The sequence below is a fragment of the Microcaecilia unicolor genome, chromosome 2 (genome assembly GCF_901765095.1).
Source record: "Microcaecilia unicolor chromosome 2, aMicUni1.1, whole genome shotgun sequence".
Lineage (NCBI taxonomy): Eukaryota > Metazoa > Chordata > Amphibia > Gymnophiona > Siphonopidae > Microcaecilia > Microcaecilia unicolor.
The window spans coordinates 27,655,442-27,673,318 of NC_044032.1; the positions used below are offsets into that span (position 1 = coordinate 27,655,442).

The 17,877-nt window shown below is 45.7% G+C and overlaps 1 protein-coding gene across 3 annotated transcripts in view; it reads left to right on the top strand.

Annotated features, from left to right (window-relative positions):
- The window catches only part of LOC115462832 (ubiquitin-associated protein 2-like), a 434,768-nt gene that overhangs the window by 201,673 nt on the left and 215,218 nt on the right, over positions 1-17,877 (top strand). For all 3 annotated transcript variants that reach the window (XM_030192863.1, XM_030192864.1, XM_030192865.1), the window contains one exon: positions 13,653-13,822. In XM_030192863.1, coding sequence (XP_030048723.1) covers positions 13,653-13,822 — 170 coding nt within the window. The remainder of the gene's footprint in view (positions 1-13,652; positions 13,823-17,877) is intronic.

Below are 17,877 nucleotides of genomic sequence, written 5' to 3' on the forward strand. Positions count from 1 at the left end.
GGTCTCCACCTGTCTCGAGGCCTACTGCTATCTGGCCCTAAGGAGGCGTGAGGATTCCACGTCCTCTTTGGTACCGAGCAGTCTCGATGACGTATGTCAAGCGAAGGCTAAGAAGCACTGTCATCGTTCTCCTTCCATGCGCGGTACCGAGAGCTCCGGGGAGCCGAGAGATTCGGCACCCGAGAAGTGTCGGTGCTGAGAGGACCGCTCATCCTCTGTACAGGAGGTGCCGATGCGTCGGTCATCTGGCAGCTTGGTACCGGCTCTTGAGCCCCCTCAAATTCTGCCACCGGCTCCTGCACCGGGCCCGCAGCTTTTTCTGATGGAGGCTCTCGACAAGCGCATCAGGGCCCTTCTTCCAGAGCATCTGGAGGGATTGCTACGCCAGTCTGCTTCGGTGCCAGGGGTGCTTGCGCCTTCTGCATCGACTGTGGAAGCGGCATCTGGGCCTTCGCCTATGGTGAGGTCCCCGTCCTCGGTGCCGCTTGCGGCATCGGTGTCTGCCGCCACCAGGGTCGATTCTCCCTCGACGGCAGAGGAAGCGCCGCAGTCCAGGCAGGAGTCAACTTCTCAACATCCCCCTCGAGGCCATCGTTCCTCAGCGTCAAGACAGGCTCGGTTTCGGGCTGCTCTTAGAGAGCTTTTGTCTGATACCAATGATCAGTGCTCGTGGGAGGATGAGGAATATCCCAGATACTTTTCTGAAGAAGTCTTATGAGGTCCCCTCTGATCCTACTCCGCCTATTGAAAGAAGGATGTCTCCCCCTGAGAGTCTTTCTTTTTCCTCCTTTGTTCGGGAAATGTCCAAGGATTTTCCCTTCCCTATGGAGGTTGTGGATGAGCCCAGGGCCGAGATGCTTGAGGTTTTGGACTATCCTCCGCCCACAGAGGTTGCAGTGGCCCCCTTGCATAACACACTGAGGGAAATTCTTATGTGAAACTGGTCGTTCCCTCTATCTAATCCAGTGGTCCCCAAAAAAGCTGAGTCCCAGTACAGAGTCCATTGAGAACCAGTAATGATGAAGGCCCAACTAACTCACGATTCCATGGTGGTGGACTGCTCTCAGAAGAGCCAAGAGTACTAGAGGCTATGCCTCGGCGCCCCCAGGCAAAGAGTCTAGGACCTTGGATTCTTTTGGGAGAAAGACGTATCAGGCCACTATGCTCGCAGCCAAGATCCAAACATACCAGCTCTACATGAGCATCCACTTGCAGAACTCGGTGAGGCAACTGTCCAGTTTGGTCGAAGCACTTCCTCCAGAGCTCGCCAAACCTTTTCACCAGGTGGTCAGGCAGCAGAAGGCGTGTCGCAAATTCCTGGCCAGGGGTACTTAAGACACTTTTGATGTGGCATCCCAAGTAGCTTCTCAAGGTATAGTGATGCGCAGACTCTCATGGCTGCTTGTCTTTGACTTGGATCATAAGACTCAGCAGCGAATGGTGGCTGTTCCTTGCCGGGGGGATAATCTTTTTGGAGAAAAAGTAGAGGACATGGTCGATCAGATCAAGAAGCACCATGATGTATGGATTCTCTCTCCCGCCGGGCGTCTTCTGCTACCGACTCCTCATCTAGGAGGTTTTTTGGAGGGAAGAGGAGTGCTCCCTATTCTTACAATAGGCTTAGGTACACTCCTGCTTCTCGGCAGCCTGTCCAGGCCCAGTCCCAGCAAGCTCGTTCCCGTCAGCATGCAACTAAGGCCCCTGTGGCTCCGCAGCAAAAGCAAAGGACAGGCTTTTGACTGGCTCCAGTGCAGCATAGCCTCAGAAAAAGTGTCCATGCCGGATGACTCGCCTTTTGGAGGGAGGTTGATATTTTTTCACCAAAGGTGGCCTCATATAACCTCCGACAGATGGGTTCTTCAAATGGTCCGGTTAGGATACACTCTCAATCTGGAATCCATGGCTTCAAATTGTCCACCGGGAGCTCAATCCTTCATCTCCAAACACAAGCATGTACTTGCAGAGGAACTCTCCGCCCATCTAAAAGCCAATGCGATTGAACCCGTTCCACCAGGAGAAGAAGGGCTGGGATTCTATTCCAGGTACATCCTTGTGCAAAAGAAAACGGGGGATGCGTCCCATCCTAGACCTAATGGCCCTGAACAAATTCCTAGTCCGAGAAACGTTCAGGATGGTTTCCTTGTGTTAATATGTGTCACAACTTGAGACTCCTCCACTGGAATAGTGGTGGGCCGAGCTCTATAGCCTAAGCTGCTGAAAAGCACTGACTAGGCCTGAAAATCTGATGATGGCCTTGTAGCTGAGTGCCTGTGGAAGCAGGACCACTTGGCAAGTCTTATTAGGATCTAGTGTGATATTCAAATACAGTGTAAGGGCCAAGATGGAGGAATTAATGGCTAAAATAGTAAGAAGTTAGGTTCATAAGATGGAGTCTGCTTTTGTAAAGATGGCGTCCAGGTTCATGAGATATGAATACTAATCTCTGTATGTTAGGAAAGATGTTTACTCTTCAGGAAATGACAGTTATGAAGAAATAGGGAGGTGGGCATCCGATCTGCGGTTGAGCAAACTGTCAGAAAGTATGATTCACATAGGAAAAAAATTGTGTGCCCATTGAATTGAATGGCCAGCAGATGGTATTTAAGATTTGCAAATCTAGGCGGAGTTTGGAATTTTCCCCAACTCTACCCAGAGGGCAGAACTACAGTCGGTCCACCTGAGAATCTGACTGATGAGTGTGCCAGATTGAAGTTCCAATTGGTGAGAATAAAGATTATTTCTAACACTTACTCTCTTAGTCCGTGCCTACATTCCTTGACTGCCTATCTGTTTCTCTGAACACCCCTACACAAATAGTGTTCACATAAGTAAGAAGGCACCTGCTCTTTATTGCATTATGTGGGAGAATAGATGCCCTAAGATACACTTAGACACCAGGAGTCAGAAAGCCGAGGTCTCGGGTAACAGACTTAAAATGAGCCTTCTGAAACCCACTCTTCATCTCCGTGGGCACAGGTCCCCCGGAGGTCTAGAAAGGGTTAATTAAAACACTTGGGCACCCTTCTTCCCATAATTCAGGAAAATGATTGGCTATGCTCTCTGGACTTATAGGATGCCTATAACCACATCTCGATACTCCCAGCTCACAGGAAGTATCTTCGATTTCGCTTGGGAACTCAGCACTTTCAGTACTGTGTACTGCCCTTTGGCCTTGAGTCTGCGCCCAGGGTCTTAATAAAGTGCCTGGCAGTTGTTGCAGCATCGCTACGCAGACTGGGAGTGCAAGTCTTCCCTTATCTCGACGATTGGCTGGTGAAGAGCACCTCGGAGGCAGGCGTTCTACAGTCCATGCGGATGACTATTCGAGTGCTAGAGCTACTGGGGTTTGTAATCAATTATCCCAAGTCCCACCTTGTCCCGGTTCAGAAATTGGAGTTCATTGGAGCTCTGTTGGACACACAGACATCTCGAGGTTATCTTCCCCAGGCAAGGGCAGACAATCTTCTGGCCCTAGTATCCTTGGCTCGAGCGTCTCAACAAATCACAGCTCGGCAGATGTTGAGACTCTTAGGGCACATGGCTTCCACAGTTCATGTGACTCCCATGTCACGCCTACATATGAGATCAGCTCAATGGACCCTAGCTTCCCAGTGGTGTCAGGCCACAGGGGATCTAGAGGATGTGATCCATCTCGCCACCAACTTTTGCAGTTCCCTTCAGTGGTGGACCATTCGATCCAATTTGACCTTGGGACGTCCATTCCAATTTCCTCAGCCACAAAAAGTGCTGACTACGGATGCATCCCTCCTAGGGTGGGGAGCTCATGTAGATGGGCTTCACACTCAAGGAGCTTGGTCCTTTCAGGTAAGGAGTCTTCAGATCAACCTCCTGGAATTACGAGCAATCTGGAACACTCTCAAGGGTTTCAGAGATCGGCTGTCCAATCAAATCATTCTAATTCAGACAATCAGGTTGCTATGTATTACACCAACAAGCAGGGGGGCACCAGATCTCGCCCTCTGTGTCAGGAAGCCGTCCAGATGTGGCTTTGGGTGCACCAACACGGCATGTTTCTCCAAGCCACGTATCTGGCAGGTGTAAACAACAGTCTGGCCGATGATTGAGCAGGATCATGCAACCTCATGAGCGGTCGCTAAACATGGCCATTGTACACAAGATATTCCGAGAGTGGGGCACCCCCTCGGTGGATCTTTTTGCCACTCAGATCAATCACAAAGTCCCTCAATTCTGTTCCAGACTTCAGGCCCATGACAGATTAGCGTCAGATGCTTTTCTCCTGCATTGGGGGACAGGCCTTCTGTATGCGTATCCTCCCATACCTCCAGTAGGGAAGACTTTGCTGAAACTCAAGCAAGACCATGGAACCATGATTCTGATTGCTCCCTTTTCCGAAGAACCATGGAGATTGGAGTGTTTTCCAACCCTCATCACCCAGAACGAGGGGTCGCTTCTACAACCCAACCCCCAGTCTCTGGCTCTCATGGCCTGGATGTTGAGAGCTTAGAAATTGCTTCCTTGGGTCTTTTGAAAGGTGTCTCCCGAGTCTTGCTTGCTTCTAGGAAAGATTCCACAAATAGGTGTTATTCTTTCAAATGGAGGAGGTTTGCCGTCTGGTGTGACAGCAGGGCTGTAGATCCTTTTTCTTGTCCTACACGGACCCTGCTTGAATACCTTCTACACTTATCAGAGTCTGGTCTCAAGACTAACTCCGTAAGGGTTCACCTTAGTGCAATTAGTGCTTATCATCAACGTGTAGAGGGTCAGCCTATCTCTGGACAGCCTTTAGTAGTTTGTTTTATGAGAGGTTTGCTTTTATCAAACCTCCACCAGTGTCATGGGATCTCAATGTCGTTCTCACCCAGCTGATGAAAGCTCCTTTTGAGCCACTGTTCCTGCCATCTGAAGTACTTGACCTGGAAGGTCATTTTCTTGGTGGCTGTTGATTCAGCTTGTAGAGTCAGTGAGCTCCAAGCCTTGGTAGTGCATGCACCTTATATCAAGTTTCATCATAACAGAGTAGTCCTTTGCACGCACTAAGTTCTTGCAAAGGTGGTGTCAGAGTTCCATCTAAACCAGTCAATTGTCTTGCCAACATTTTTCCCCGTCCACACACCCACCCTGTTGAGGACAAGTTGCATACCTTGGACTGTAAGAAAGCATTGGCCTTTTTACGTGGAGCGGACAAAGCCCAATAGACAGTCCGCCCAGTTGTTTGTTTCTTTTGGCCCTAACAGGAGGGGAGTCACCATCGGAAAACGCAGAATCTGTAATTGGCTAGCAGATTGCATTTCCTTCACTTATGCCCAAGCTGGGCTGACTCTGGAGAGCCGTGTCACGGCTCATAATGTTAGAGCCATGGCTGCGTCGGTGGCTCACTTAGCCTCCATTGAAGAGATTTGCAAGGCTGCAACGTGGTCATCACTAGGCACGGGTCTGGGTGGTCCCTGGGCCTTGCTTCCTTTTCTTCTATGAAGTGTGGCACACTTTTTGGGGTTGCATACTCCTAGTACTTGTTAAAGTCGCTTTCTCTGACAATCTTGGACTCAGGCCGGCCCGGCGGGTTTGGGAGTTAGTCTCTGTCCTGCCAGGGTTTGGAGAAGTGGATCATGGTCTAGGAGAGACTGTTCTTCTCCTTGTTCCTTGGATTCAACTGTTGCTTTCCTTCCAAGGGGGGGGTCCTTTGGCATGAGTATCTTTGCTTCTTCTTTTGCTACTCTCGGGACAGGGGTACATAGTTTTTCTTTTGCTCAGAACATTTGTTTTACGTCCTACGGCTTCAGTTCCTTTTCTAGTGTCTAACGCTGTTCCATTTTGGTAGCCTGGTGGTTCAGATATTCGAATCCTTTTCTGCTGATCAGTTTTTGCTGTGTGTATAGCTTTGCTGATTTTTCAATCTTCTGCATTCTTCTTTTCTCCCACCCTCTTTTGGAAACTGCTTTGCTACATCTCATTAGTCTGGACTGGTCTGGTATAGATGACAAGGAAGGAAACATTATGTTCTTACCTGATAATTTTCTTTCCTTTAATCATACCAGACCAGCCCAGATGTCCTCCCTGGCTAAAGTCTGTCAGTGTGTTGTTTTCTTTAGGTATCCCTTGCTGTTCCATGACGCTTCAATACGGTGGAGTGTCCTACAGCACTGCCTACTTCATCGTCTTTACTGTACCTCCTGCCACTTGTTTTTGTGCCAGCTCTGTATGACTCCTGTTACTTGAGATCACGGAGTTCTTTCCCCAGATTCAGGGGTAGATCTTTTTGTGCTTGGGTAAGCTCAGTATGGACCATTCCCTCTCGCTTAATCTACTGTGAGGGGAGTTTGCAGTAGGAACAGTGAGGTTCTGCATATTGGCTCCAAGAGTTTGCCTGATTGGTGTTAACTGTGTTTTCTTCTAGACTTCAGGGCACCATTGCTTGGCTATTCGAAATACTGAACATTCCAGGCTGCACAATACCCTTAAGGGGTGGTTTACTTGAAACTATTTTCTCTGTCTCCTTCCGCTGGTAGATGGACACAACCCCATTAGTCTGGACTTGTCTGGTATGATTAAAGGAAAGAAAATTATCAGGTAAGAACATAATTTTTCCATATGTACGAATCTGATGAAGTTGGTTGTTTCCAAAAAATTCTTTTACTTCAGGAATTGACATGTGCTTCAAATGATAGCATACTACTACTACTTGACATTTCTAAAGCGCTACTAGGGTTACGCAGCGCTGTACAATTTAACATAGCATAGGCTCTGTTAATACTCCCAATACTTTTAATAATGATTCATTTGAAAATGATTCATTTTTCAGAACAAGTGTGTTATTTAGGATAGATGGTGATGTGGTACCAAACCATAGCATTTTGGTTTTGTTGAAATTCAGTGTGAGTGAATTTTTTACCTCCTAGAATTCAAATACATTGACACAAAATTGAATAGTGGATACTGGAACATGATATTTATGTAATACAGGTATTAGTAATGTGATGTCATTGGCATATATGAAAAAAATGAATGTTGTGAAAGATCCTGCCCTCCGCACGAGGGTCTTCGAGATCTTGCCTCCACCCTGGCCACTCAGCCTCCTGGCCCACTGCAGTCCACAGGGCAGGGCTCAAAGAAAATAAACTTCAAAAAGGTAAAAGTCACCAAGCTCCTTTATTGTCAGGGATTCACAGTTCAGTAACTTGCAAAAGGAAGCCTGCAGCCCTTCAAACATTTGCTCCTGCTTTTCTCTCAGGGCCCAGGTACAGCAAAACACAAACACGGCCCCTTCCAGCTGCTGCACAAATCAGTTGGAGCCAAATTAACAGTCCCCACAGCTAGGTTCCTCTGTAGTCCAACTTCACACCCCAAAAAGAATCCCTGTATCTTGTCCACCCCCACGGGGTTTCTGCAAACAGTTCCAAACACACAGTTCTGTGGGCCTCAGCCCACCAAAAGGAAAAAAAAACTGTAGCTTACTTTCCCCTCCCCCACACAAAAGAAGGTTTGTTTTCCCAACAGTTCCAAATCCTCAGTGCTTAGTGCCTTAGCACTCAGTTCAGACACACAGTCTCTTCAAAGAACACAGCCTGAACTCCTTTGGGAAAGAGGAAAAGATCCCCCCCTTTCTGGGTCACTCTATTACTTCACTGACCCTCCTCCCGCATGACCTATCCCCTTTCAGCCCAGCTCTGACACCAAGAGTTCACCTGGTTTTTCAGTTTAGCTTTCAAGGCATGAGCCCAGGCAGAAAGGTCCATGGGTTCCTCAGAGCCTGCCTCCTGCTCCTTCTCTCCAGCAGCCTGCCAGTCCATGGGCTCATTCTCCTCTACTCTGGGCGGCTGTTCCTCTTTTACTTGATTATGTTCCCGGTGCCCCTCCCTTGCCTTGTCAGAGCCTTCTCCCGGGGAATGCTGGGGCCAATAATCCCTATACCAGGGTTTTCCCCGGGGATGCTGGGAAATGTAGTCCTTCTCCCACCTCCATTTTCTAGGGGGCACTACCTTTGCCCTTCTCTCTCTCTCTCTCTCTCTCTCTCTCTCTCTCTCTCTCTCTCTCTCTGAGGAATGATTAAAGGTAAGGCCCTGCTCTGTCTCCCTCGGCGCTTGAGCCTCCTTCCTTCTCCCTCCTCCACTTCCATCTGGGCAAAACCCTTATCCTCCCCTTCACAATGTTCAATTGTGATAAAAATATTTTAAGTGGAGAGAATGGAGATCCTTGTGGGGCTTACTCTAATTCTAAGTTTTGTTCTTGTTGCCAAGTGTCAAGGTCCCCTTCCCCAAGTTGAACTCCCTCTACCTCCACCCACACTGGTGTATGATCTGAAATAGTCATGGTCCAATCTTCAATCTATCAATTTTAGCAAATAATGGTCTTGTCACCAGAATGTAGTTGATATGCAGTGTGGAACCATTGGCTCTTGATAGGTGTGTATAATCTCATTCTGTTGAGTACAGCAATCACTACACATTGACTTTTTCCTGTGAGGTGCAAAATATTTTGTTCTGGGTCCCCTGTTTGTCCAGCTGGAGTCTTATCCATAAGAGTCGCACCTTATCAAAGTCTCCTAGTAAAAATAACTCTGTCCCAAAATTGCATACCCAACTTAACAATGGATTTTAAAAAAAAACCTTATGATCACCTATATATACAGTGCAATCCGCTTAAGTGCAAGGGTCTGGGACCAAAGAAATGCATGCAGTTAACCGGAGCATGCACTTAACCGTTGTGACCCAAAGAAGCTTGACATCTGATAAACATATGTACAGTACTGTTTATTATATGTACAGTATACAGTCTCCATTAACTGACGTTAGGCTTACTTGAAGTAATCAGTTATAGTCCTCTGTACACTATTGGGTTTCTGAGTTCCATAGACTACGTCTGCCAGACGGTAAAAACTGTCATAGCACTGACATCCAGTGGCTTCCAGATAGGCCCGCACGGTGTTGAGACTCTCCAGCGCTCTTGCAAAAGTGACAGGAGGAGGTTGTTGAATTTCGTCAGCATGTGCCTCACTGCTCATTTCATCATCTGTTTCATCATCAGCCGTTGTTGCCTGCGTGTAGGCGCATATTTCGACATCAGTGCTGTCATCAGCTGTTTGTAGATCGTAATCAACAGCTATGTAGCGATGAAACTCCTCTTCAGTAACACCGGCTGGGATGTCAATAACCTGTTCATCTGACACGTTTGCAACAGCTGCATCTGTTTCGTCCCTCTCCACATCCTTAACAAAGCTTGCCCGCTTGTAGCAGTTCACAATGTTTGCCCATGTAACATGATTCCAGGCTTCTTTCTGCATATGTAGGGAATCCAACAGTGATAGATTATGAGCCAGTTCAACAGCACATTTATCCTTGCCAGTCTGGTCATCCATAATGCTCATTAGACGACGTAGCACAAGAGCCCAGTAATGCAGCAAAGGAGGACCGTCAGTCGGTCCTTCAACGTTTTACCTCCAGTAGTTTTGGCATGTTTGAATGCAAGTGTTCCATCAGGAATCGCTCGCCAGTAAAGACCGTTTTCATCAGCATTGAAAATGTCACAAGATGGTAGGAGGAACTGAAACAACCCAATTTTCAGCACCAAAGTCATCGTCTTGTTTCTCACCATGCTATTTCTTGAATTTTATGTTCCTCTCCTTCCATCTTTCCAACCGTCCAACAGTGGCTTTGAATTCAGTTAGTCCAAGACTTTCAGCTAGCTGGTTAGCTTTCTCCATAAGCAGTGGACCACTGACAGGAAACTATCTGCTCCTGACTTGAGAAAACCACCAAAGAAGAGCATCTTGTACCTCCTCAGCTTTTCCCACCCGTTTTCGTTTCCGGTGTGGATTTGTATTGTTTTGCCAGTCTTCCAGAAGCTGGTCTTTCTGCTTCAAGATACATGAAATTTGACTGGGATTGACACCATATTCTTTAGCAATAGATGCTTGACTTTGTTTTCTAATTTTTTAAAGAACTTCTATTCATTCAGCCAGTGTTAGTCTTACAGTTCCGCCGCGACGACGACGACTCCAGTGTGCACTCTAACAACATTCATTCGCTTCTTCTGCCTGTGGCAGCTAAAGGGGTGGTAAATTTGAAACCTCGTTGGTTGTCACGCGCCAATCGGGTTCCGTATTCCGTGCGCGCGCTTATGCGGAGTCTTCCCTGCAGAGGAGCAGTCTTAAACCATGTATATAAGTGAATCTTGCACTTATCTGTGGTGCGCTAAACCAAAGTTTGTCCACATAGAAATTGATGGCACCAAAAACGGGACCGAAGCACGGCATGCAGTTAAACAGAGCATGTGCTTATCCGACGTGCACTTAAATGGAGTGCACTGTATATATTGTTTTTTTTATTCAGAACATACCCTTTAGATATGATTGAAAGCACATTATCAATGTGGGCTATAGTTAATTTGTTATTTTACTGTTTACCCCAGTTATTAGTAACTTGGTCTCTTTACAGAAAATGGGGCCTATGCTAAAATAGCATGAGTTAGTGATAAAGTAACATGTCTTAACAATAGCCCTAGGTTGATAACCATGCCCATGAATTACACTGATTTAAGTTTAATGCTATAATGGAGAGTAACAGTGATTTAAAAACAAGTTCTAGCCTAAGTTAACAGTGTTGAAATATGGCTGTGGATTGGCTTGAATGTAATTTATGCTACAAAGTCGTAAATTTAAAACAAATCGGATAAAATATTTATTCACTTAACATGTAATTAAACTCTGAAATTCGTTGCCAGAGAATGTGGTAGCAGACGTTAGCATAGTGGGGTTTAAAGATGTCTTTCTAAAAGAAAAGTCCATAAGCCATTAGTAACATAGTAGATGACGGCAGAAAAACACCTGTACGGTCCATCCAGTCTGCCCAACAAGATAAACTCATATGTGCTACTTTTTGTGTGTATCTTACCTTGATTTGCATCTGTCATTTTCAGGGCACAGACCGTAGAAGTCTGCCCAGCACTAGCCCCGCCTCCCAACCACCAGCCCCGCGTCCCACCACCGGCTCTGCCACCCAATCTTGGCTAAGCTTCTGAGGATCCCTCCCTTCTGAACAGGATTCCTTTATGTTTATCCCATGGATGTTTGAATTCCGTTACCGTTTTCATCTCCACCACCTCCCGCGGGAGGGCATTCCAAGCATCCACCACTCTCTCCGTGAAAAAAAGATGGACTTGGGGAAAATACACTGCTTATTTCTAGGATAAGCAGCATAAAATGTATTGTACTGTTTTGGGATCTTGCCAGGTACTTGTGACCTGGATTTGCCACTATTGGAAACAGGATACTGGGCTTGATGGACCTTCAGTCTGTGCCAGTGTGGCAATGGTTATGTTCTTATGATCTCTCCTTTCATACTACATTTCATGGTATTTGTTACAGGACTGGTGTGTTCATCTATTTCTTTGGGATTTTGATCACTTAGATTTTCATTATCCTGGCGGGAGGGGTATAAAATATATTAACAGGTGTCTCAAGTTCTGAAAAAAAGTTGTTGGAGCAACTCCTTGAGTTGTCTTCATAGGCATTGGTTCAAAGGATCCCTGAGCAACCCTATGGTGCTGCTGATATAGTAATACTGAGAAAGTATCTCTCATTTGTTGGATCAAGCACTGATAGTAGGAAGCATAGGAGCATACACTCTACTTGCTCCTACCCATGAATGTAAAGGGTTCCACTTCATTAGCATTGGGGTCTATCAGTGTCAAGTGGTAGGTGAAAGCCAGCAAGCAGTGGCATCATATCTTGGTGGTGTATGTTACAGAGAGTAAGTATGGGCTACTGTATTCTTCCCAAGCAATCCTGCAGAAGACTGCTTGCTTGCCAGAGAGTCTGCAGGATTGTATCAGTCTCCAGGGTTTCATACAGTGGCTACCAATATACTTGACAGATGACGCAAGATGGTCAGCTCCACTGTACCCATGCAATACTGGCATCAGCAATATTTGAGAAACAGTTGAACAGAAAAATTGGAGGTGATTTTCTGCTGTTTTGTTTAATTTGATGTATTGGCTGCATAATCAGTGGCTCAAATGAAAGTTCAACCCATTCTTCAATGTTTCAGAGCAGTGCTTCTTTAGACATCACTTGCAAGGTAGGCAGCCTTGCAGTCATCAGGTGAGGAAGGTTTCCCTATAGCATTGTAGTATTTCAGAGCCAGGTCTCTTCACGTAGCCATATGAAGATCTTTGTGGGAGCTATGGCTGGCAAATAAATGTCTACTCGGTCTACTTTGGTAGTTTAGATTTCTATAGCACTACTAGATATGAATCTCTTCATAAAGGTGGTTAATAAATACCAGTAAATAAATAAAATGCAGCATTGTACATGAGAGAGAGAGTTCATGTTCTATAAAGCTTAAAATATATGGATGTACATTTTTACAAAGCACATTTTCTGTGAGCCAAGTATGTTTTGCATGTGGAAAATGTCTCAACAAAATTGTGCAAGTGTATATTCACATAAATGTATAGGCTTTCCCAGGAATGTAATTTGGGTAAAGAAACACAGGTGCCTATGTTTTCTTTGCGAAATAACACATCAACCTTAATCGCAGCATATCACAAATACTCTTAATTAGTGAAAAATTATTTTGGATCTTCAGAAGAGGATAGTCAACAAATTACTGCAAATTAAACTATTTTCATGCACTCTAACTGTAATTTTTTACAGAGAGGGTTGTCAGTATGCTCTCCCGTGGGAGAGGTAACATATAGAGGTGTATTTTCAAAGCACTTAGACTTACAAAGTTCCATAGTAACCTGTGGAACTTTGTAAGTCTAAGTGCTTTGAAAATGAGCCCCATAGTAACATAGTAGATGATGGCAGAAAAAGACTTGCACGGTCCATCCAGTCTGCCCAACAAGATAACTCGTATGTGCTACTTTTTGTGTATACCCTACTTTGATTTGTACCTGTGCTCTTCAGGGCACAGACCGTATAAGTCTGCCCAGCACTATCCCCTGTCTGAACCATTGTACCATCCCTTGTGCTTGCTCCCTAAAAGTATCCCGAGAAGTACAAAGTCTCCGAATCCAGAGAAACTGTCTTGTCGGTATACTATTTCTTAACCATAGCGGGTGATGGCTACGGTACTGCAAAAGTGCAATCCGATCCGTATGCTGTACATTATTTAAATGAATGTGTTGTAACAACTGTTATTTAAGAGTTGATAGGTAGGGTCACGGTGGTAGTGAGGCATATGATCTGGTACAAGGCTTGGATGAATGTGAGGGTGTGAGTGTGTGTGTATCTGGTTTATTGCTGATAAATGATTTTATAGGTTTGATATTTGTGATATTATTTATTTATTTTAGGTCATTTATACCCCGCCTTTTGCCTCAGTTTTGCAGCCTCAAAGTGGCTTACAATGAACTATTAAATACAATACAGTGCACAGTGAAATCAGTTACAGTTACATTACATTAGGAAGAGCAAAAGAACAGGGTAAGAAGGGAAAGGGAAGAGAGACTAAGATGGACGTTAATCAAAAATAGTTGATATTTTGTTGAATATCTAATATATAGAGTACAGCTATTCAAAAAGTTTTTACCCAGTAAAGAGCTTTGTAATAATCCTTGTGGAGAACCTCTTGTTGGATAACAGTCCCAAGGTTCTAACAGTGTCACCTATATGTATATCTTGAATATCCTCCTATACCCATTACAGGTAAACAACTGTGCTTTATTTACAGATCCCTGCCTCTGCGGTGGAAATGCCTGGATCAGCTGATGTCACAGGGTTAAATGTGCAGTTCGGAGCAATGGAGTTTGGGTCAGAACCTTCTCTATCAGAGTTTGAATCAACTGCTAGCAATGAAAATACCAACGCAACACCTAACAGCTTGTATTCAAAACCTGTAAGGTACTGAGTCTAAAAATAAATAAATAAATAAAGGGTGTTTGTAGTGAACTTGTCCATTTAGGTGCGACTGAACATTTTCCATAATTGGGATTTTAAATGTGTACAGAGGGTGAGTAAAACAATACAGTGCAATAGCTAGGAATCTTCAGCATTCAGGTAGGCCTTGTAGAGGTTTAATGATTGATCTGTATGGACTTCAATGAATGATTGAGTTAAAGAGAGAAATTATGAGATAACTAGTATAAAAGGCCCGTTTCGGTAGGCGATGAAACAGGCGCTAGCAAGGTAATCCCCCCCCCCCTGCAGCGTCCTTCCTGTCTCCCCTGCCCCCCCCTGCAGCCACCCATCTGGCCTCAGGACCCCCTCCCCACCAACCCTCCTCTGCCCCTGCAGCCACACGTGCAGCGGCCCTCCTCTCTCCCCTGCTCCCCCTGCAGCCACCCATGTCCAGCAACCCTCCTCTCCCCCTGCAGCTACCCATGTCCAGTGACCCTCCTCTCCCCTGCCCCCCTGCAGCCACCCATGTCCAGCGACCCACCTCTCTCCCCTGCCCCCCTGCAGTCACCCATGTCCAGCGAACTTCCTCTCCCCCTGCCTCCCCTGCAGCATCCCTTCTGTCTCCCCTGCCCTCCCCTGCAGCCACCCATCTGGTCTCAGGACCCCCTCCCCACCTCCCTCTTCCCTGCTCCCCCCTGCAGCCATCCATGTCCAGTGACCCTCCTCTCCCCCTGCAGCCACCCATGTCCAGCGACCCTCCCCTCCCCCCTCGGCGCATCACCCAAACCCCAACCCCCCCTCGGGCACATCAACCCCCTCGCCACCCGCAGCTGCCAATACTAACGCTGTCCGGCCACTGCTGCGTCTCCTGTTGAGCAGCAGCGGCCGGTACAAAAAGAAAAAAAACCCCAAAAAAGATTTTAAACCTGAAACACGGCTCCGTAGAAAACCATCTGGCATTGGCTGTCATCTCTGCAGCCGCTCCTCCTCTCCCCTCTGACGTCGCTGCGCTCCTCCGGGGTCTTCCTGCAGGGGCAGTGATATGGAGGGGAGAGGAGGAGTGGCTGCAGTGACGACAGCCAATGTCAGATGGCTGTCTATGGAGCCGCGTTTCAGGTTAAAAATCTTTTTTTGGCTTTTTTCTTTTTGTACCGGCCGCTGCTGCTCCACAGGAGAAGCAGCAGTGGCGGCCAGACAGCATTAGTATTGGCGTCTGCGGGTGGTGAGGGAGTTGATGTGCCCGAGAGGGGGGGGGGGGGGTTAGGGTCTTGGGTGATGCGTCGAGGGGGGGGGGGGGTAAGGGCTTGGGTGCTGTGCCGGGGCAGAGGGGCTTGGGTGTTGCGCCGAAGGGGGGGCACTGAGAGCTGATTGGTAGGCAGGGGGAGGAGCCTACTCCCCCCCCTGCCTGGCTCGCAGTTTTGCAGGGCAGGGGCTTGGGTGTTGCGCCGAGGGGGGGGCACTGACAGCTGTTTTCCAGGCAGGGGGAGGAGTAGTTTCCCTACTCCTCCCCTTGCCTTGGAATCAGCTGTCAGTGACATCACTGACGTCAGTGCATTCTAAACTGCCTAGCAGACCACCTCCGAGGGAGCCACGGTCCCAGGCACATTAGAACGTTGGAGGTGAGAATTATTATATAGGATGAGTTTGAGCAGGCATTGGGTCATTTTTTAAACAAACTATCCAAACTAGTATATTTCTACTGTTATTAAGAGGTCTGGAGAAGGAGTGCTGTGGCAATTTGCAAGTGCATTTGTTAGCTCTAGAGCGAAATGCTTCAGTGATCCCCTTTAGTTACTGCTCAGACGCAGCCTTATATAGGCGAAATGTGACCATTTCAGGCTCTTTTGATGTTTTAACTCCAGGCTTTGTAATAGACAGTGGGTTTTTTTCTGTAATTTGGATGTTAGTGCTTTTTTTTTTCTGCTTTCTCTACTGTCCTACAGAACTTTGCAGATCTTTGCAAGAAGTTAAATGTGAAAACCGGGTGACTCCGAATGTAGTCATACCCCTAGGTTCAAAGGATCTAGCCCATGGTTGGTTAATAAGCATTCAAAAGAGGTTTAAGGAGTTGGAAAGATTATTAAGTAGCCGAATCTGGTGACTTTGTCAAACGTGCCATCTGCCTACAAGAGGTGAACAGAAAAAATTGCCCTTACAAAGAACTTGAACTCATTGCTAAACAGATGGTGTTTGAAATGTTTTGGATACATTTGAGTGGGGATGTGCATTCATTGATCAGAATATTTACAAATGAAATGGGACTATGGTCTTTTCTCTTCATTTCAAGACCTAGTTAGACTAGCATTTAGGGAAGAGGCACAGAATGCACTTCCCCACAGACAGGTGGGACAAACAATGAAAGTTTTCAAAAGATTATAGCACATAATGAAATGGACAACATGCAGGAAAAGAAAGCAAAGGTTTGGGGAACCATGCATAACACTGCTCAAGGTTTTTTTTTTTTAACAAAATCAGGCCCAGAGGTCATCTTGGCAGAAGAAAACTTGGATATCGTTCCAATCACAGAATCTTGATGTAATGGCAATCAGGTTTGGGTGATGACCAACCTAGGCTATATTATCTTCAGAAGAGGCAGATTAGAAACAGATGAGTAGCTCTTTGTTAGAAACACCATAGTAGCTGTTGAAATAAAGGGAAAGCAGGGAGAGGTAGAATACTGGGGTTGCCCTGGAGAAAAGATTATATATGTGAATACTATACAGGACTCCCATTAGAGAGAAGACGTGTATTCATTCATTCATAAAAAAAAGTACTGACATTGTTTTTTGAAATGAAGGCCCTGCTTATAGATTACTTCAGCCTACCAAATGTGAACTGGACCTTACTTGCTGTGACTTCAGCTAGGAGAGCAGTGTTCTGGATGCCTTACAAGAGGCATTCCTTAAGCAGCTGGTGAAAGAGCCACCTCAAGGAGAGGGTTATGCTGAATTTGCTGACTAATTTAGATAGTGTTTTTGATATTGTAGCAAAGAAACTTTTTAAGGAGTAGGAAGCAAGTGTTTTGACAATAGAAATTTGTGTGCTCTTCTGCACAAATGGGAAAAAGACAGAAGTAGTCTGTCATTAGAAACAAGAATAGATTAGTTGACCCTGCTCTGCCATCGTTTACTAGGATACTGTGTTAAACTGAACAAAACTCACAAAGAACTAGGAGCAGAGCAGGGGCCATAATTTAGGAATCAATTTATAGTCTCAAATGTGGTCACATCTCTATGGTGATTTGGGTTTCTGTACCTGTCTGTGCAGCTTTTAAGTAATATGTATTCTCTAAAGGCAGGCTGGTTTATTTTGTAAGATATCTCTGATGGGCCTTTTGGGAAGCCTTATACATTTCAGTGAACCCCCCAAGTGAACAGAATTTGACAAAATATCTTCATAAGGGGTGCACATGTTAAGTCTGCAAGGGCTTCAAAGTGATTGTGTTTTCAGAATATCCCTAATGAATATGCATGGGAGAGATCTACCTCCTTTGTATTCAAATTTACTTCATACATATGTATTATGATTATCTTGAAAATCTAACTACCCCTTTAAATCTCTTCAGTACTTCTGTCATACCTGTCAAGACTGGCGAAATAATGGATTCTTGATGTTTTTCTTTTCATATCTCTCAGGTTTGCAAATCAGGCTTCTTTGTTTTAAGACAACTTTGGTCTATCCGACTACATTTTGATCACAACTCATTTCATTCTCTTTTTGTTCCCTACTCGTTACACGACTACACTACTGTAACCTCATCTATCTTAGTTGCAGTCCTTTTCTTAAAAAAAAAAAGTTAGTCTATTCAAAACACTGCCTTGAGACTCCATTACAACACTCGCCATTTTGACCCCATTATTTAGATCTCATCACTGGCTTCTGATTGTAACAACGCATTCATTTTAAATTGCTCATGTACACTTTTAAGGCACACAGTGGAGGAGTGGCCTAGTGGTTAGGTTGGTGGACTTTGGTCCTGGGGAACTGAGGAACTGAGTTCAATTCCCACTTCAGGCACAGGCAGCTCCTTGTGACTCTGGGCAAGTCACTTAACCCTC